Source organism: Pelophylax lessonae (assembly GCF_965119305.1).
Source record: "Pelophylax lessonae genome assembly, chromosome: 2".
Taxonomy (NCBI): domain Eukaryota; kingdom Metazoa; phylum Chordata; class Amphibia; order Anura; family Ranidae; genus Pelophylax; species Pelophylax lessonae.
In genome coordinates, this window is record NC_138769.1 from 305,104,674 (window position 1) to 305,126,864 (window position 22,191).

A 22,191-nucleotide genomic window follows, 5' to 3' on the forward strand; every position below is an offset into this window, starting at 1 on the left:
GAAAATTTTAGGTTGTTGTAGAAACAAGGATTAGTGATAAAGCTTAAGTGGAGACACCTTTTTTCCCATGACAACTCTTACAGGAGTGAATTTCTCTTCCTAAGGGTAGATTTCCTCTCACTTCCCGTTGTCTCCCTCCGTTTGTAAGTAGGAGTCGTTTGTAAGTCAAATGTTTGTAACCCGGGGACCGCCTGTATTGGCATCTAAAAGGAATCTAAAGGAACAACGGGGACGGATTTCTAATCTCTCTAAACAAAGCAGAGATTTGTCCCCACTGGAAGCCTAATATCCCTCTTCACACACAACTACAGTATCTCACAAAAGTGAGTAAACCCTTCACATTTTTGTAAATATTTTATTATATCTTTTCATGTGACAACACTGAAAAAATTACACTTTGCTACAATGTAAAGTAGCGAGTGTACAGCTTGTATAACAGTTTAAATTTGCTGTCCCCTCAAAATAACTCAACACACAGCCATTAATGTCTAAACTGCTGGCAACAAAGGTGAGTACACCTCTAAGTTGCAAATTGGGCCCAATTAGCCATTTCTCTATCGTTCGACAGACGCAGCTTTGAACCAATGGGTTATGCTCCTCCTATCAGGAATAGGCACTAGGCAGGAAAAAAATTTACCAAGCCTATGGGGCTGTCCCTGCAGGCATAACCCCACACACTCTGCTTCAGCCTGCAGTTTGTCTCTGCCTAGTTTAGGAATAGGACCTAGCTCCCTGCTGGGAATTCGGTCTTACTTGTTAATGGAGAAATTGTGTTATTTTATGATTTTTTGTTTTCACTAGTTAGTTCTTGGAGAACTACAAGCAACAGCCGGCTGTGGTTTTGGACTGGATAATCTACATCCTTAAGGTCTCCCAGCCTGGCCAGTGAGCAGGTTATAGTCCAGAACTAGGCCTCGCCACGACAGTGCCCCAAAGGATGGGGACGAGCCTGCAAGTGGACAAGTCTCGCTGGAACGCCATCGACCTAGAACGCCCTGAGTTGCAGCGTACCCCCTGGCTTGCAGCACCCCCACCCCGGGTAGGAGGTGGACTGCTCAGAGTGGTGCCCACCTGGTACCATGGTATGGTAAGTAATACTGTCCCCCCAATACTTTGGGGGTGGATGTGGGCCCCTCCTTGGGATGGTTGGACCCCAGGGTTCCCTTCTATTCCCCCAGCCCCTCTAACAGTCATGGTGGTCTTTTGGCCGAACCTACTCTCATGCCCCCCTCCCTCCCGGGGGTTAGGTAGGAGCTGGCTTTGCCACTTACTCCAGTAAGGGGGGGGATGGATGCGGTTGTTGCTGCCCGGATAACACAGGGGGTCTTTTAGCAAGTTACTGGCCCCCTGGGGATTGGTGACTGGGGCAGGGATGCATTTTGGGCTCCCTGCGGCGGTTATAGGGGGAGCGGCTGTTTCTTCATCTGCTGGTCTGCACCTCACGTGGCTTGATCGGGGTAGAAATTAAGGCCGCGGCTTGTGGCCTACACACGGCTGTTCGGGTACCATGTCAAGCTGACCAGCGGATGCTAACGGATCGCCTTACACGGCCGGATGGGGCTGAAAATTGAGGCCACGGCTTGCGGCCTACTCATGTCTGTCCGGGTATCGAGTCAGGATGTCCTAGTACCATGTCAGGCTGTCCGAAGTGCCTGACTGAGCTGACCGGCGGATGCCGACGAATCGCCTCACACGGCCGATTTGGGGCAAAAATTGAGGCCGCGGCTTGCTGCCTATTCGCGGCTCTCTGGGTACCATGCCAAGCTGTCTGAAGTGCCTGACTGAGCTGACCGGCAGGTGTCGACAGATCGCCTCATGCGGCCGGCTTGGGCTGAAAATTGAGGCCGCGGCTTGTGGCCTACTCGCGCCTGTCCGGGTACCATGTCAAGGTGTATGAGTACCATGTCCAGCTGTCCAAGTACCATGTCAGGCTGTCCAAGCTCCTAACCGAGCTGTCCGAACTGCTGATCAAGCTGATAGAGTTCTGACTGCGGTCCCGCGACCGGATCGGGCCCCAAATTTAGGCCGCAGCTTTGGGCCTTTGGGCCTTCTCGAGGCTGCTGATGAGGCGGTTTGAGCTGCTGATCAGGGTGATAGAGCAGCAGATGGGCATCCGCCTCCCCCCCCCCTCTCCTCAGGGGGGTGGACATATGGACTGCCTGGTGCCCCCCTTGAACCAGAGGGGCGCCGTGGGGATATTGTTGTGTGGGGGTACTCTGCCTACAGGTCTGCGTCATGGCTGGCCCCCTCTTCCCCTTTTAAAGGGGGCTATGTCCTCATGTCATTTATGGTCTTTTGCCGGCGTCTCCTTGCGGGATTGCGGTCGACGACCTCCCCTGCTTGTTATGCTCCCAGGGTGAGCTTAGCATATAGCAACTCTAATGGGTCTGCGTCGCCGCACTTCGGGTGCTCTGCAGTGAGTTTAATTCCTTTTTTACTGCACATGCGCATGCAAGGGCGCTGGTGGATAAAATGATTGTATCGGTGCAGAAAATGTTTACATGGGAGGGGGGGCGCCAGTTCACTCGAGGCCCTCAGATCCCCTAAAGGCAGCAAAGGTACTCCCTTTTCCCGCCTACTGTGACAAAACTGTGTCACGCGTAAGGTCGTTGTTCTAAACGCAATAATGGTAACCACACTTGGTGTGGCTAAAAAGCTGGTCTGCGGACCAGGCTTCTAAAAAGGCTCTACAGATCTCCCCTTTATAGGGACCACCTGTTTGGTTCTTTGTTGGAATCTGCCAAGGGCAAGTCACCTCGTAATAGACGGGGCCCTTATTTTTCAGCACACTGGCAACCCCTTTGTGCCTTCGGCACGCAGGAGCAAGGGGTGATTGGGACGGTTTCCTCTTGGGAACCGATTTGTGCGGGTACAAAAGTTTTGAATGGGATCCTTTTGAATGGTAGTGGTGTCTCTACACCAAGAAGACTTTTTGGCCTCTATAGATATTAAATTAAACATGATTTATATAAAATATTAATTTATTAATTGTTAAAAACACATATACATACACCATAAACTAATTAGTGATATAATAAAATTGATTATAGCTACTAGGATAGTTGTATTGATTTTACCCCAACCTAGATTGAACATGGAAAGGGGGTGATGGAAATTTTTGTAAGTTTGTTTATTTTTTTTCTTCTTCTTTTGGGAATTTATGTAAATGTAAATGAAAAGTTATTGTTTTTGATTTGATTTTTTGTATAGAAAAAAAATTCTTTCTAATATATTGCAGAAGTTGGGATTCTGTCCCTTAGGAAGAATATTGTGTGTTAAAAATTGGAAACGCGACACCCCCTTCTTCTGTGGATCATCTGGTCCAAGTTTCCATCAACCCCCTTCTATGTTCAGTCTTGGTTGGGGTATCAAAATCAAAATCCATCCCGTTCTGTCTGTTGGCTCCTGTTTTGTTTCCCACCCCTGCATTGAGTCACTGCTTTGGGACATCCCAATGGTCAAAGAGAAGAGAAGCTGTGTTCGTCATTGAACGTAAGAGAAAACTGGATTTTTTCTTACCGTAAAATCCCTTTCTCTGAGTTCATTGATGGACACAGCACCTACCCCGCTTTTAGTTTTTTGTCTTGTACTGCTTTGTGACTAACTGGCTTACCTATAGCAGAGAGGGAGTGTATCCAAGCTAGGACTGTCCATAGGTGGTGCTGTCGTCTTTTTCTGCCTAGTGTCCTACTTCCGTAGTTGGTGCTATAAACCCAATGGTCAAGAATGAACAGAAACTGTGTCCATCAATTAACTCAGATAAGAGAGATGAGTAACAAAAAATTCAATTTTTTTTAAATTGTTTTTACACAACAAAGACATATAAGCATATACAGGGAAAAAGGTAATTTTACTGACAGTAACTATTTCCGAATGAGTGAGAGAGATATTTCATAGTTCTGTTTATTTTACCAATAGGGTGATTCCTGAGTGCAGATTTCAGCTGTTAGGTATTTACACGGTTGATAGCATCTGTGTGTTTATTAACCAGCCTAGTTAATACTTTTTAAATGGAATTTCTAGTCTTTTCATCTATTTTTATGCATATGTTTAAAAGAAATTCCCTTGACTCCTAATCAAATTGTTGGCTTAAAAAAACCTTATTTCTCTGTATATTTGCAATTCTATACAGTATGTACATGGTGGCAACCATTTTTTCTCATTATGCATTCCTGCTTTGACCATTATGCATTCCTGCTTTGGCCAATTCAGTGAAAACAATGCTCTTCCTCTGCAACTTTTATCTTAACCTTTTAGAGATTTTGTTTTTTGACAGGTTTGCTTTAACTACTTTACCATGTCTTAGGCTAAGGATATACGTACCATAAATTTATTTTCTCACGTTGCTCAGATCTAGGCCATCAACTCTGGAAAAAATTTAAATTAGTCCCTGGTTTATTGTGGGGTAAGAGATAATGGGTTCAAAAAATAACAAAGTGAAAGCACTGTGTATGTCTAAACAAAATAAATATATGAATTTACAAGAAGTGTGAACATGTTGATAAATACATTATAAATAAAGAAATAAAAATAAAAAAACAATGAAAATTTACCAATAAGAATCAACCCTGCGGATCTGGTAGTGGTGGCAATCTAATGGTAGGAAGATGGTGGCAAAAGTAAATTGGTAATATTTTATTGAAGTGACTCTTTATTTCTGAAATAGCTGAATACACTTGTTCATAACATGTTACAAGCTGTTGAAAATTCCCTTACTACTGTCAAAATGCTCTTCCAAGTTACAGATTACAATTCTGTAAATTGTAGGCAAAAATAGACTTTCTCTCTCGTTCGTTGACAGACACAGCTCCTCATCTTCTTGACTACGTGGGTTATGCTGCCCCCTCCCCCCCCCCCCCCCCGAGTCGCAGTGTTTCCTCCTGGCCGACAACACACACATTACGATGGAGCGTCGGTCTTCCGGAGCGGTGCCCATCCTTTTCCTAGTGTGGTAGGTAGCTGTCCCCCCTCTACTCCTGGAGGATTTTGGGGTGGACGTGGGCCCCTCCCTGGGATGGTCGGACCCCCAGGCTTCCCTCACTTCCAGTCAGTGTTCCCCCCTTTCTCGTGATCTTTCTTCTGCAGGCCCTTGCCCCCCATCTGCCCACTCCCTCCCTGGAGTGGACATACCTTTTTAGGTTGGCCTGGGGTGTTGAGCTGGGGGTGGGGGGGGGAGCGCCCCACCGGTGACCAAATGATCAAACCTTGGGAGGGGGATGGGGGTGCCTGCCAGGGTCCCCCTTCTTTTTGGGACCATTTTCAAGCTTCTGGGATCCCCCGTGGGGCCCCGGGGAGCTGCATGGTGCAGCATCCATGTTTTTGGAGCCGGATGGGCGGTGATTTGACAGTGGGAGACCCTCCTCGGCCTCTAGTGCTGATCACTGGATATTCCTCTTCCTGATCGCCTCATGGTGTGCAGTTAGTTTGGTACTGTGAGTACCTGACTGGTGGTGAGTTTGTGGGGTTCCCTCTTTCTGCTGTTGCAGCGGTAGTGCTCTGTGTTGGGCCTTGTGGGGTGTCCCTTGCAGTGTTCTACACTTTTTTGTGTGGGTTCCACTCTTTATTCATGGAGTCCCTGGAGCATATTTCACCACCTGATCCCCTCTCTGAGGCTGTCGGGCCCTCCAGGTCCCATCAACTGACTGCACGGACGGCTGTCCTGGAGTCCTTCGTGTCCAAGGTAGATTTTGTTCTGGGCAAACGGGCTAGCAAAAAGTGTCCCCGCCTTCACCTGCTTCCTCTGTCTCATCAGATCCAGAATCTGATTCGGCCGCCGCAGATGGGAGTTACCCTTCGGGGGCTGCGTCCATGCACCCTGCATGCTCGGATAGTGAGAATGATTTCTCTGCTCCTCTAGTCACCCGTTAAAAGGCGCTAGTGGATGCCCTGATTGCACCAGTGCGGGAAACCTTAAAGATGGAGGATGCGACTAACGCCCCAGCATCGGAGGCGCGTGTCACCTTTTGGCACCCACAGGTTCTCCAAAGCGGCGAAGGTGTTCCCCTTTCCCGTCTTCTTTGACAATACTGTCACAAAACAGTGGGGGTGCCCGAAACGCACCTTTTGCAATTCCTAAGCGTTTTGCAATGCGGTACCCCTGTGAGGATTCCCTCCTTAAACAATAGACTATTCCTCCTGTAGTGGACTCCCTGGTTTCTAGGTTGAATAAAGCCACCGTAATCCCGGTTGAAGAGTCCCTGGTCTTTTCAGATCTGGCTGATAGGAGGTCGGGGGCCTTCACCTGCCATATGTTTACTGTGGCTGGTTCAGCACTTTGGCTGGTATTTACTATTGCACCGGCATCGCAAGCTATAACAGAGTGGGCAAAACTTCTACGCCGGGACCTGGAGGGGGAACAGCTCCCCCCCTGCCTTTGCGGCGCTGGCAGATCAGTGGGTCCAAGGGCTACAGTTTGTTTGTGAGGCCTCTTTGGATGCGGCTCCCTTGATTTCAGCAATCTTACGGCACATTATCTGGCTGAAATGCTGGTCTGCGGACCAAGGTTCTAAGAAGGTCTTATCTGATTTTCCATTTGTGGGGGATCACCTGTTTGACATCATCAAAGGCCTCAGGCCTTTCTTTTCGGGTCATAAGAGGCCTTTTCATCCCTCAGGATCTCAAGACAAGGGATCTAAGCCCTTCAGAGCCTCCGCCGGGGGTTCTAAGAGGACCTGGTCCAGCAAGCCACGCGCTGGTTCTGCCAGACCTGCGACAAGGCTTACTCCACATGAAGGGGCTCCCTCACTCTAATCTGGAGTAGGGGAATGTCTTTGCGGGTTTCCGGACCCATGGACCTCCCTGATAAAGGATAAGTGAGTCCACAAAGTAATTAGCTCCGGCTACAAGATCGAGTTTCGATCATATCCTCCGGACAGGTTCTTCCCTTCCAACCTTCAATTGTCCCCAGATCACTTAGGGGAGCTCTTTGGGTCAGTGCAAGACTTGTTACTTCAAGGGGGGATTGTCCCAGTTTAGACAGCAGAAAGTTTTCAAGGTTCTTCTTACTCAAACCTGTTTACAGTTCCCAGGAAGGAAGGCAAGGTGCGTCCAATTCTGGAACTCAAGGCGCTAAACTGCTTTGTGCTGGTACAGAATTTCCGAATGGAATCCATTCACATGGTGGGTGGCGTCGCTACATCAGGGGGATTTCTTCATCTCCATCAACATCAAGGACGCCTACCTACACATCTCAATATGTGTCTGCTACCAGTGCTTCCTCCGCTTTGCCATGGCCATGGAGCATTATCAGTTTGTGGCATTACCCTTTGGTCTCACCTCCGCTTCTTGGGTCTTCACAAAAGTATTGGCCCCGGTGATAGCGTTGCTGTGTCAGTGGGGGATAGGGGTACTAAGGTATCTGGACTAACTGCTTTTGCGAGCAGTCTTCGACTGCTCTGTTGGACAACTTGGAGATTACTCTGCAAACTCTGAGCTAGTTTGGTTGGATTTTGAATCTTCAGAAGTCTGCTCTGGCTCCGTCCACAAGCCTGATCTATCTGAGTCTGACTCTGGACTCGACCTCAGCCAGAGTGTTTCTTCCTCTGGAAAAACTTCAGAAATTGCAGGAGGCAATTCAGCTTCTGCTGTCCAACAGACAGTCATCTCTTCGGTCTTGTATGCAGGTACTGGGCCTGATTGTGTCTACCTTCGAGGCGGTTCTGTTTGCACAGTCCCACACAAGATCTCTGCAAAAAGAGATTCTGGTGAAATGAAAGAAGGATCCCCAGTCTCTAGACAATCTGATCCTGTTGAGCCAGAGTATGAGGGGGTCCCTGCTTTGGTGGCTTCGTTCTCCGGGACTTAGTCAGGGCAAATCGTTTCTTCCCCTGTACTGGACAGTCGTCGCGAAGGACGCCAGCCTGTCCTGGTGGGGAGGTGTCCTCAGTACAGTGTGTGCTCAGGGGGTCTGGACTCTGGAAGAGTCCAGGCTACCGATCAATGTACTAGAACTCTGAGCGATCAGACTCTGTCTGGATCATTGGACATGTCTCCAGGGGTGTCTGGTATTCAATCAGACAATCCCACGGCCGTGGCCTATGTTAATCACCAAGGGGGCACGAGAAGTGTCCTGGTGGCTCGGGAAGTAGCCGGTATTCTAAGATGGGCAGAACGATTCGTTCCAGCCCTCTTTGCTGTGCACATTCCAGGGGTGAAACTTTGGCAGGCGGATTACCTCAGTTGACAGGCGTTGGACCAGGGGGAATGGTCATTTCATCCTGAGGTGTTTCATCAGTTGTGTCTCCAGTGGGGTACTCTTGAGGTGGATCTGTTGGCCTCTCGCCTCAACAGGAAAGTGCAGAGGTTTGTGGCACAGTCTCGGGATCCTCTAGCCGATGCCACAGATGCATTAGTGGCTCCTTGGAGTCTGTATCGTCTGATTTGCGCTTTTGCTCCTCTCAAGCTTCTGCCAAAACTCCTGTGCCAGATTGAGGCAGAAGGGATTTCAGTCATCCTAGTGACTCCAGAGTGGCCTCTTGGGGTTGCTACACCAATGCTCCTTGGAGACTTCCTCTCAGGGAAGATCTGTTGCCGCAAGGGCCAATCTTCGATCCTGCTTTACAGTCGCTGGCTTTGACGGCTTGGCTGTTGAAACCCAGGTGCTGAAGGTTAGAGGGTTGTCTGACTCGTTGATTCCTACGCTGTTAAAAGCTACAAAATCTATTTCTAGGAAGATTTACCATCGTACTTGGAAGACGTACATTGCATGGTGTGAATCCCTCCGGATTCACCTTCGCTCCTTTTCGGTGACTCAGATCTTGGCCTTCCTCCAGCGAGGGGTTGAGCAGCGCCTGGCCTTGAGTACCATCAATGTTCAGGTTTCAGCTTTGGTTTTCTTTCAACGTTTGTTGGCCACACACTACTTGGTGCGTACCTTTCTCCAGGAAGTGAGACACTTGGTTCCTCCAGTGCGGTCTCCATTGCTGCCGTGGGTCCTCAATTTTGGTGTTGTCGGTTCTCATGAAGTCTCTTTGAATACATTTGGGAGGTTCCCCTGCTTGCATTGTCCCAGAAGGTGGCCTTTTTGGTGGCTATTACTTCTGCACGCAGGGTGTCGGAGCTGGCGGCGCTGTTTTGTCGTTCGCCCTACCTGGTGGTTCACAGGGATAAGGTGGTTCTTCGTCCATGTCGGTCGTTCCTTCCAAAGGTCGTCTCTGATTTTCATTTGAATGAAGACATTGTGTTGTCCTCCCTGTGTCCCAGGCCTAAGCATCGTAAGGAGAGTGCCTTGCATTCCCTCTATGTGGTTCGGGCTATAAGGGTGTACCTGGCAGCAACGGTGTCTTTTAGAAAGTCAGACTCGCTATTTGTCCTCATGGATGGACCTCGCAAAGGGTTGGCTGCTTCTGCTGCGAACATTTCCTGATGGATCAGACAGGCTTATTCCATTAAGGGTCAGGTTCCTCCTTTCCCTGTTAAGGCGCACTCTACTCGGGTGCTTAGTGCCTCCTGGGCCTTCCGTCATCAGGCATCAGTAATGCAGGTTTGCAAGCCGGTTACCTCGACGTCTGCGCACACTTTCACAACGTTTTATAAGGTGGATGTGTTAGCATCTGCAGATGCTTCCTTCGGTGGCAAGGTTTTGCAAGCTGTTGTTTAGAGGACTTGGTCCTCTTTGTGGGTGTTTTACTTTTTTCAGGTCAGCTGTAGTTGTTTTATGGTTGAGCTCCATGTTACCGGATTAGGCTTGGGAAGTATTTTTTTTCTTGCTGTTCCCACACCTCATGTTTGACACTGCTTTGGAATGTCCCACATATTTAAGAAGATGAGGAGCTGTGTCCCATCAATGAACGAAAAAGAAAATGGGATTTTTGATTACCGTAAAATCCTTTTCTCTGATGTTCATTGATGGACACAGCACCCACCCCTCTATGGAATTTGGGTTTTTTCTTTTGACACTTGTAACAAAACTTATTACCTATAGCAGAGAGTGGGAGTATACCCCCTGGGACTGCCCCACAGGCGTGGTCAAGTTCTTTCCTGCCTAGTGTCCTACTCCTGTAGGGGGCAGCATAACCCATGTAGTCAAGAAGATGAGGCGCTGTGTCCGTCAATGAACATCAGAGAAATTGATTTTACGGTAAGTCAAAAATCCCATTTTTCCCTAAAGTTCATATATACAGAGGTCCACCAGTATGTGTCAGCCACCTGTGGTCACTGAAGCCCTGCCTGCTGCTTCCAAGGTCCTTTTCGTTTCAACCTAAAAAACAGCACATTGTGTGACGACAAGGAAGAGTCATTAAAGCAGACCTATTCTTTCCTTCTCACAAATACTGGGCAGTATAGCTACACCTGTGGGACAAATACAGAGAAGAAAGGTCACAATGCGGAAAGACAAATGCAAGCTTGTTAAGGAATGGTGGTTTCCTTTACATAAACATATTGGGGTTGATTTACTAAAATGGGCATGCCAAATCTGGTGTAGCTGTGCATGGTTGCAAATCCGCTTCTAACTTCAGCTTTTTTAACCACTTTAAGACAGGAAGGATTTGCCCCCTTAATAACCAGGCCATATTTTACGATTCGGCACTACGTTATTTTAACGGACAATTGCACGGTCATGCGATGCTGTACCCAAATAAAATTGATGCCATTTTTTCCCCACAAATAGAGCTTTCTTTTGGTGGTATTTGATCACCTCTGCGATTTTTATTTTTTGAGCTATAAACAAAAAAAGAGCGACCATTGTGAAAAAAAAAAAAAGCAATATTTTTCATTCTGCTATATAACATTCCCAAAAAAAATTTAAAAATCAACATTTTTTAACATTTTAGGCCAATTTGTTTTCTGCTACATATTTTTGATGATAATAAAAATCGCAATAAGCGCATTTTGAATGGTTTGCTCAAAAGTTATTGCTTCTACTATCTACGGGAAAGATTTGTCATTTTTATTTATTTTTTTTTTTTTTTGTGGGACTGCGAGATTGCATCGGACAGATAGGACATTTTTGACACTTTTGGGGGGACTAGTGACATTACTACAGTAATCAGTGCTAAAAAATATGCACTGTTACTGTAATAATGACACTGGCAGGGAAGGGGTTAACATTGTGGGTGATCAAGGGGTTAAATGTGAGCCTAGGGGAGTGATTCTAACTGGGGGGTGTGGCTTCTGAAATGACCATAGAGACATGTGATTCTATATAGAAGGATCACATGGGCTCTATGATCATTCCAGGGAGAAGAAAGGTCAGCTGTGTTTACAACTTCTCTTCTTCTTCTCTCTCAGCAGGGAACGATTGCGGGTGTCAGGCGGCAATCAGAGCCACCTGCCTGCTGCATCGGCTTCCCCGCTGAGGAGCGGGGGCGGGAGCGCAACGCTGGCGGCGCGTGCTTGCCCCCTAGCCTCCTGCTTACAACCTTAGTATAGCTACATCGGTTTGCCCAGGAGCCGCTGCCTGCCGCAGTATAACTGCGGCAGGCAGTTGTAAAGAAGTTAATTAATTTTTGACACAAAAAAAAACTGGAAGCTGATTGGTTTCTATGCAGAGCTGAACTAGGTTTTGCACTCTCCAGTTTTAGTAAGTCAACCTCATACTGTCCATATGTGACAGCAAACTGTGTGACATGGAAATGGCAAGGGTTGCTTTCAACACAGAGGTTCAGTGAAATCAAGTCAAATACAGAGCTCCCTCTAGTGGTTAAACTACAGATGTCTTGATTTAATATTATAACATGAAAAAGCAAGCATTAAAAAAAATATGAAAGCTGCTTTAGGGAAAACAAAAAAAAAAAACAACTTCAAAATATGTACTCACTGAACGTACTTAATATTTTCCCTTTAAATCATGTCAAAGATATTCTTCCTATGCAGATGTGGTGGTAACTTTTTGTGTGTTTGTTTTCCCAGGCTTTTAACTCGTACACTGATCATTTTAAACTTTCCTATGGAGGTCACCAATATCATGCAAGCTGTGCAAATTTCTGGATTAACTGTGTGGAGCCTAAACCTCCCGGCCTTATACTGCCTGATCTGTTGTAATTTATTCTGACTTTTTTTTTTTTTTTACACAAGGGAAATACTACTGCAGGCTGCTGCCTGGAATCTTTTATCACTGCTTGATGAAGGCAGTTTTTCTGAGTCTTTCATGGAATGTTCTTGTTCTTTGCACTGCCACTTATATGATGCACATTCATTTGTTTTTATTGCAGACTCGATCTAATGTTCTAAACCTTTTAATTTAATTTATGTGAAATCCTAAAACTGTATTTGATTGTTGCATATTAGTGATTCTAATATTTCTGTTAGATCTGTTACTGTACTTCTAAGTATTGTGAATAGAGCGGTTAAATGAGACACACATGTAATTATTACTTACATCCAAGTCACCCTTACTAGTTACTACTTACCATCCTGCTCTAGCTTTCTCTGCTCAATGTGTGGTTGCAGATTTCCTCTTTCAACTTAATAGGGGAATCATCCAGTGCAGTAGATAAGATAGTAAGAGTAGACTAGATGAAAGTGGTTGTGCGGGGCTTCCCCATATCTTGAATTTAGCAATGGGGTGGAGATTAGATAAATTATATACTTGGTGGATTTTTCCAGGTAAAGGTGCTTAACGACCAACTCATGTTTATGTAGAAAGAAAAAAAGGAACTGTTTTTAAAAGCAGAAAATGCTGCAAGAAGTTTCTTATAAAATGCAAATATCAGCTTCAGGCATAGAAAATATAATAAATAGGTAGTGAATACAACACCATAGAGAGATTGACTTTTTTTTATAGTTGTATTTCAGTGTAATCAATGCACTTTACAAAGGCTTATTTGTATAACCCATTTGGGTTGCTATAAGACCCCGTTCACACTGGGGCGACTTGTCAGGCGACCTGGTCGCCTGACAAGTCGCCGTGGCTCGCCTGCCATAGAGTAGCACAGGACCCGTTCTAATAGGAGCGACACAAGTCGCTCCGACTTAGAAAAAGGGTCCTGAGCTTCTTTGGGGCGACCTGGAGCGACCTGCATTGACTTAAATGATATGAAGTCCGTGCATGTCGCTCCGAGGTCGCGGTGCGAGCTTTGCACCGCGACTTCACAGGCCCCCCCAGCAAGTCGGGCCGCGCCTATGTGAACCGGCTCTAAATGTCCCAATCCTGCCCCTAATACAACAGAAATTTGTAATAATGAGGGCTGTTGCAAAATCTGTGCTATAAGGCCTTTACATTGAGAAGGGGAAAGAAAGTGTCATCTGCGCATGCACAACCTCTATCCATTGGGAGATTCATATAGAAACAGCAGAAGATCCCACCCTACAGTATGGGCAGACAATTCTCCTTGGAAGGCAAGCCTAGGTGAATACATCACTTTTTGTTTTTGACCACCATGGTAATGTTTACGTATGTGACTCATCTAAACCCCTCTAACTAAAATGCTTGGTGAGCTTTATTCATGTAGGACATATTGAAGAATGTAGATATGTTGTGTTTATGTAAAATTAGAGTATTTTATGTTCTGTTTCAGTTTTCTAGTTTTTAGCTATGAAACAATATACATTTTACAGCAGTGTTCAGTGATCAATTATTCATGGTATTTTGTTGAGGTATTTATTGTAAGTTTTAGGAAAAAAAATAAAATCTAGGGTAAAGTTCTTTGCAACTTTTTTGTTCCAATATTAAATCTGTCTGCAGTTGTAACATTTGTTTCAGAGATCCTTTTGACAAAAGCCACTGCTGGCAAATTCTTGAAGCAGCCCACTCACCCACATCCCCTAAATTTATTTTAGCAAAAAAAATATGGGCATTATATTGTGTTTGCGCTAAAATTCAAATTTTTTCCCTGAAAATATGCGTCTGAACAGTTGCGAAAATATAATGTGATGATAAAAACTGCAACTACCATCATTGTATTCTACAGGGCCCTTGCTTTTCAGAAAAAAACTGTTTGGGGGGGTCAAGGCCTTGTTCACGTGGGCGCTGAGGTCTATACCCCCTGAATTGGCCATTTGTTTATGCCTTCCTAGCTGGCAGGTGCTGCATGCGGTCCTCAGCGCCCATATGAACATTAAAGTAACATCTAGCTAAAATTGCATATTTTTACATGTGTGTAAAAAATTAGAAAAGAAAATTCCCCGGTTAAAAAGTGGTGAATGGGCAAAGCACAGGTTCACCTAAATGTCCACAAAGCATGATATGTGGTTAAAATGATCTCGCAACATAAACCGATTTAAAGTTTTAGTAAAATAAAAAATAGTACTTGTACTTCCCTCATGCCTCAAACTGTCAGGACTTTCTGCCAAAAGTCTGAACCACAAAAAAAAAAAGAAAAACCTTGTATTGTAGTCTGAAATATGAAATCTTCTCATCTTTTGTTGCTGCTTAATCTGGCCATAATCTGACCAAAATGTATCTGGTTTCTGATGAGCTGTTCGAAACTCACTCAGTGGGTGGCCCTGATGGCCCTGCTTCGTTCAACAAAAGTTGATCATTCAAATTATGTTTAAGGAGCCTGCTGGAAATTATTTGACTGAACAGCAACTGCGTGGAATTAGATGTCGCCGCTGTTTGGGTATTCTGCAAGTGCTACCAGCAAGACATTGGTCCATCCATGCTGTTTAGTGTGGATAGATAAATCTAACAGTGTATGGCCAGCTTTATGCCTCGTACACACGCATTGATTATTGGCCGGAATTTTCGGCCAACGTCCGATCGGCCGATTTTCGGCTTGTTAGTATGATGCTTTCGACAACCGACTCCGACTTTTCGGCCGAAAAAAAATCTGGTGTGCAGGCTATAAAATTTTTGTTGGCCGTCAACACAACGGCCGATTTTCGTGCAGTCAGTACAGATTTCAGCAGACAAAAATCTGATGAGCAAGACTGGGCATGCTCAGAGAAGAAAAAACACACGGAAAGTAAACCAGCACATGACATCACTTCTGAAGTTGATTTTTGTTGGCCGAGAAAATTCGTGTGCAGTCTAGGCACACTCCAACCAACAAAACACCACTCTGGACAAAAGTCAGACGATCGGTCGGCTGATAATCGTTGCGTGTGTACTAGGCATTAGTCTTTGAAGGTTCTGCCTTCACTACCTAATCACTATCTGACTTACAACAGGAATGCAGTCAGTAAGGTCTGAAAAAGTCTTAAAATGGTATTAAACCCCAAATTTAAATATTTATTATAGTACAGCTTAATATCTTAGATTTGATGGCTGCATTGTTTTCTTTTATAGGCTAAAGCCCCGTACATACGTACCGATTGTCGGCCGTAAATATTCGGCCGACGAACGATCGGCCGATTGTAGGCTTGTTAGTATGATGCTGCCGACAGCACATTTTCGGCCGAACAGAATCTGTCGTGCAGACTTTAAAATTTTTGTTGTCCGTCATCAGAACGGCCGATTGTTCGCCAGTCAGTACAGATTTCGGCCGACAGACAGCAGATTAGCAAGACTGGGCATGCTCAGAAAAGAAAAAAGACAAGGAAAGTTAACCATCACATGACATCACTTCTGCAGTCGGCTGTTGTTGGCCGACAAAATTCGTGTGCAGTCTTTTGCAGTTTTCAACAGACACGACAGCCCTGGACAAAAGACGGCCGATCAGTACGTGTGTACGGGGCTTTACTTTTATTTTCACCTGATGATCTGGCCAGTAAGTCTGTTGTTTTTCAACAGAAAAAGCTGACCTGCAGATGTAGAAGTTAGAGCAATGAGACGAACTGTTTAACACCGAGGGTTGCTTACAATAGTCAGGCTTTATTAATGTAGAAACTTTATCCCAATAGGACAAAAAAATAACTGTTTGCTGTAACTGCGTAAAAAGTGTTAGCTGAAGTTTGGCTTCAGTTAGTGTATTTAAATCTGTTAGCCCATCTTCCCCCAGGACTGGCAGTGCTGCTGTCCAATGGCGTCTCTGTTGAGCCTTCATCCAGATTGGGGGCAGTCTAATACAAGAGGTGTGTTACTGACCTGTGAAAACAGAGGGAAGAAAACCTAAAAAAAAACTAGTACAGACACCACATCTAATCATCATTTGGTTTTGGGTTTAATACCACTTTTATTCTAGTTCTGCATATTTCCACGCACATCATCTTTGGTCATTTTCACCTGTATTCTATGTGAGCTGTGCTCTAAATCATCAGGATGTAGGTAGGTACAGACACATCCTTAACCAATTCAGCACTTTGGGCATACTAAGTACATCCAAAGAGTGAACCTTTAATCACAAGCTGATGGCAAAAGCAGCCATCAGCCTCTGCGGGTTTTGTTCAGGCAGCTCTCCACTTCAAAGTGAAAGTGATGCGATCACTTTCACACAGCCAGGAGCACGGTGCCTCTCCGCCCACCCGCCATGGTTACCGGGCTGTCCTATGTTCACCGGTGCCTGGGAAGACAGATGGGGGAGAGAGATTGCAGTGAGACCAAGGCAAATCCATGCAACCCATGCAAATAGTAATGTCACCTTGGTTTCAGATGCACCCTTTCCTGGCCAGCATAGCCAGGGAACACATCTAACTAAGCAGATCTGTGCTTGCTTAGACGGTGTGAAGGGCAGGGGAGACATTGGGGTCTAATAATGTCTCCTTAAAGCGTACCTGTCACCTGTCCAAAGCGTCAATAACCCCTTGTGATAGCAATCAAGTTAAAATGAAAAAAAAAAGTTTAAAATATATTGAAATAAATTGACGAAAACCCACAAAGCCCCGCACACCTGCGCAAATGCGAGCCCAGGGTGTGCATGCGCATGTAAACCTCAGTTGCACTATACAGTGCATGGCGAAAGTATTCGGCCCCCTTGAACTTTTTGACCTTTTGCCACATTTCAGGCTTCAAACAAAGATATAAAACTGTAATTTTTTGTGAAGAATCAACAACAAGTGGGACACAATCATGAAGTGGAACGAAATTTATTGGATATTTCAAACTTTAACAAAACAAAACCGAAAAATTGGGCGTGCAAAATCAGCCCCTTTACTTTCAGTGCAGCAAACACTCTCCAGAAGTTCAGTGAGGATCTCTGAATGATCCAATGTTGACCTAAATAATTGATAAATAGAATCCACCTGTGTGTAATTAAGTCTCCGTATAAATACACCTTCACTGTGATAGTCTCAGAGGTCCGTTTAAAGCGCAGAGAGCATCATGAAGAACAAGGAACACACCAGGCAGGTCCGAGATACTGTTGTGGAGAAGTTTAAAGCCGGATTTGGATACAAAAAGATTTCCCAAGCTTTAAACATCCCAAGGAGCACTGTGCAAGCGATAATATTGAAATGGAAGGAGTATCAGACCACTGCAAATCTACGAAGACCTGGCCGTCCCTCTAAACTTTCAGCTCATACAAGGAGAAGACTGATCAGAGATGCAGCCAAGAGGCCCATGATCACTCTGGATGAACTGCAGAGATCTACAGCTGAGGTGGAAGACTCTGTTCATAGGACAACAATCAGTCGTATACTGCACAAATCTGGCCTCTATGGAAGAGTGGCAAGAAGAAAGCCATTTCTTAAAGATATCCATAAAAAGTGTCGTTTAAAGTTTGCCACAAGCCACCTGGGAGACACACCAAACATGTGGAAGAAGGTGCTCTGGTCGGATGAAACCAAAATCAAACTTTTTGGCAACAATGCAAAAACGTTATGTTTGGTGTAAAAGCAACACAGCTCATCACCCTGAACACACCATCCCCGCTGTCAAACATGGTGGTGCCAGCATCATGGTTTGGGCCTGCTTTTCTTCCGCAGGGACAGGGTAGATGGTTAAAATTGATGGGAAGATGGATGGAGCCAAATACAGAACCATTCTGGAAGAAAACATGATGGAGTCTGCAAAAGACCTGAGACTGGGACGGAGATTTGTCTTCCAACAAGACAATGATCCAAAACCTAAAGCAAAATCTACAATGGAATGGTTCACAAATAAACATATCCAGGTGTTAGAATGGCCAAGTCAAAGTCCAGACCTGAATCCAATCGAGAATCTGTGGAAAGAACTGAAAACTGCTGTTCACAAACGCTCTCCATCCAACCTCACTGAGCTCGAGCTGTTTTGCAAGGAGGAATGGGCAAAAATTTCAGTCTCTCGATGTACAAAACTGATAGAGACATACCCCAAGCGACTTACAGCTGTAATCGCAGCAAAAGGTGGCGCTACAAAGTATTATCTTAAGAGGGCTGAATAATTTTGCACGCCAAATTTTTCAGTTTTTTAATTGCTAAAGTTTGAAATATCCAATAAATTTCATTCATGTCCCACTTGTTGATTCTTCACAAAAAATTACAGTTTTATATCTTTGTTTGAAGCCTGAAATGTGGCAAAAGGTCGAATAGTTCAAGGGGGCCGAATACTTTCACAATGCACTGTATGTATGACATGTCGCCACGAATGACCGAGTAAGAACAATAATTTTAGCACAAGAGCTACTAGTTAACTCTAAAGTGATGAGTTGTAAAGGTTTTTAAAGCGTCCCCTATGGGGATTTATGGGCACCATAGTTTTTGCCTTTTATTGCGGGCACATGCAATTTTAAAGCAGTTTTAAACCGCTGTACTTTTTATTTTTTTTTTCTTACCTGCAAGGTAAAGGAATCATAGTATGCATAGCATGCTAGCACATTATGTGAAACTTACCTTGCTTCCAGGTACGTAGGTTCAGGCTTAGTGACTGGCCGGAGCCGCGATGCATGCGCGCCGGAGCTGCCAGTCACGGCACAGGGCTCCTGGCCGTTCCTTCAGAGCACATGTGCCAGTAAAGTCACTGGCTGTATGTACAGTAAATATCTCCTAAACGATGCATGTTTAAATTTTACTTCTAGGTAAATATCTTCTAAAGATGGAAGTTTACTTCCTCTTTAAGACATGGAATGTTTGGTATCTATTTACTCAATGCAATCTTATCTTTCATATTTTAACCAAAAAGGGGTATTATATGGTGTGGTTTTGCACTAAAATTTGCTTTTAATAAACAATATCATCTAAAACAAAAATTTCCAACAATCAACTTTTTATTCTGCAGGGCCTCTGCTTTCAGAAAATATATAATGTTCTGGGGTTTAATTATTTTTATTGCAAAAAATTGAGAATTTTTACATGTATGTGGGAAAAAATAAAATAAAATTGGAGCCGAACTGGTTATAAGGTTTAAGCCTCCATTTCAGTTGCTCTTCCATTAAAATGCAAGTAGTTGAAGATGTAATTTATATTTATGCAAATTTAAAGGCATCATTTTACCCTACTTTCACCACAGCATAAAATAAATGCAACAATTATAATCTGTGCGTTTTCTTTAGAAATCCACTTTAGAACAGATTCAAAGAATATCACCTTAGTAATTATTGAACTAGAGCTGGTCCATATGAGTACCTTATTTGGCTAGGATGCACGGGAAAATCATTTTTTCAGACTGTTATGTGTATGTAAAGCCTAAATGTTTTATTTTTCACTTTTGGATAGAATGTGTTTGGTTTTGAACCTCTGTCTTTTTTTTTTTTTATTGCTCTCTGTGTTCCCTCTGAAATTCACCCCCACGATCAGTCCATTTGGCGATTGCTCACAAACCTCATGGGAAATCCAGGATTAAGTTGTCACAGGAAGTTGGAAATCTTCTAATTGGGACACACGTTGTGTTCTTTTTTTTTTTTTTTTTTTTTAGGGAAGGTTTTTACGTACTAAAATTTGTTTGTATATGGTTAAATAGATAGCCAATATTCATATAATCTTGCCAGTTTTTTCTCCCTTAAGTTTACTTTTATTTTTAACCACTTGACCTCCGGAAGACGTACCCCCTTCATGGCCAGGCTATTTTTCGCGATGCAATTTGACAATTGCGTGATCATGCAACACTGTACCCAAATATAATTAGTCATTTTTTTCCCCCACAAATAGAGCTTTCTTTTGGTGGTATTTGGTCACCAATACGTTTTTATTTTTTGCGCTAAAAACAAATAACCAACAATTTTGAAATTTTATTTTAAAAATGAAACGTAACCAATAACATTTTTTTAAAAATGAACTTTCTTTATAAATTTAGGCCAATGTGTATCCTGCTACATGTTTTATATCCATATATTGGTTTACGTGAATGGAATAGCATCTACAAACTATGGGATATATTTATTGATATTTTTTTTTTTTAATACTAGTAATGGCGGCGATCAGCAAAATAAAGCGAGACTGCGATATTGTGGTGGACAATCGAACACTGGCACTTTTGACACTTTGCAAGAACCAGTGACACTATTACAGTGATCAGTGCTATAAATCTGCACGGTCACTGTACTAATGACACTGGCTGGGAAGGGGTTAAACATCTAGGGCGATCAAAGGGTTAACTGTGTACCTAGCCAATATTTTTGTGTACTGTATGTGCTGCTTTTACTTGGGCAAGAGATTACTTTTGTCCCTGCTTTGCAGGAACACAGTACCCATTAGAGGGCTGCATTGGGTTTGGGCTCCCGCGGCACCCAATGCAAAGCTTGCGGGAGCGGGCGGTTTTACCTCTGCTGTGGGCGATCAAAGAATTTTGCAGAGACCCACGGGGAACGGTGCAATTTGGTGTAACGTATTTTCCGGCATATAAGACAACTTTTTTTTATAATAAAAAAGATACCCCAAAAATCTGGGGGGTCGTCTTATACGCCAGGTACTGTAGCTTCAGCTAGTTACAGAACATCCCTATTAAAAATGTTAGCCTGCTGGATGTGTATACAGTACCTTTGGCAACTCGCAGAACGTCCCTGTGCTGTAATACTCTATGTACCGTGCTGAGCCATTCACGGCAAACGCTGTATTCTGTTAATGCAACAACAACAAACAATGTGGGCTATGTGGGACTTTAGATGAGACACCGGCAGGTATGCCCAGCGTCTCCATCCCTGTATCGGAAAAACCAAATTGAAAAGGATTAAAAGAGGTGCATGGAAGCCAGCCAGCCCCCAGTCTGATGTACTCACCCTCCAGTCTGCCACCAACCAAGTAGACCTGTCTCAATATACATAAAGAACAGGGGTTTAGTTGACATGCATTTGCAAACGCATATGTAAGCTGCAGAGCCACGACAAGGCACCCTGTTATATCTGCAGTCCCTAACACTTTTAAATGTAAGTGTCTCCACTCTGGGAACACATGGATGCTAATGGGTGGATAGGAAGCAGGTGGGAGGGAGCAGCCCAAACTTCCCCCACCCCACTTTTATCCACGACTGGTATGGTATCTCAATGCTCTAATAGCAATGTTCTTAAGATGGTACAAACTGAAAACGACCAGCTGAGAAGCATACACCTCCAATCCCTTGGCGGATGCAGTGTAAAACACAGATTGGGACTTTATATGAGACAATTTGCCTGTATAGCTCAGTGCCTCCATCCCTAATTTCATAAAATATTTGGGACTTTACATGAGACAAGCAGGTCATGCTATGGTCTCCATCCCTGTATATGAAAAAACTGGGGTCAAATTAGACTGCATCCACCAAAAACGCACGAAAATCGCACGGTGGGACTTTAAATGAAGCACCAGCCTGTAGGCGAGGTGCCTCCATCCCTAGTTACATAAACAATGTGGGCTATGTGGGACTTTAGATGAGACACCGGCAGGTATGCCCAGCGTCTCCATCCCTGTATCGGAAAAACCAAATTGAAAAGGATTAAAAGAGGTGCATGGAAGCCAGCCAGCCCCCAGTCTGACCCACGGGGAACGGTGCAATTTGGTGTAAGGTATTTTCCGGCATATAAGACAACTTTTTTTTATAATAAAAAAGATACCCCAAAAATCTGGGGGGTCGTCTTATACGCCAGGTACTGTAGCTTCAGCTAGTTACACAATATCCCTATTAAAAATGTTAGCCTGCTGGATGTGTATACAGTACCTTTGGCAACTCGCAGAACGTCCCTGTGCTGTAATACTCTATGTACCGTGCTGAGCCATTCACGGCAAGCGCTGTATTCTGTTAATGCATACAAAACCTGCTCGGATTGGCTGAGTCAGAGAGGCGCCTTTACAACCTTTGCCAATGATTGCTCAGCGTGTTACATAGAGTATTACAGCACAGGGACGTTCTGTAAGTAGCCAAAGCTTAGTGTATACACACCCAGCGGGCTAAACTATTAATAATAGAGAAGTTCTGTATGTAGCAGAAGCTACGGTACATATTAGGGCACATCCAACGGGCTAAAATATTTAATAGGGACGTGATGGCTCCACTGATGTTATAAAATGGTGTTGCCTCAGAAGAGGGGGTAGTCTTATACGGCGAGT

General features: G+C 44.3%; 1 protein-coding gene across 2 annotated transcripts in view; it reads left to right on the top strand.

Moving 5' to 3' along the window:
* The window catches only part of SYNRG (synergin gamma), a 155,267-nt gene extending 143,218 nt beyond the window's left edge, over positions 1-12,049 (top strand). For both annotated transcript variants that reach the window (XM_082245237.1, XM_082245238.1), the window contains one exon: positions 11,851-12,049. In XM_082245237.1, coding sequence (XP_082101363.1) covers positions 11,851-11,982 — 132 coding nt within the window. In that variant the 3' untranslated portion in view covers positions 11,983-12,049. The remainder of the gene's footprint in view (positions 1-11,850) is intronic.
* The last annotated feature ends 10,142 nt before the right edge of the window (positions 12,050-22,191 follow it).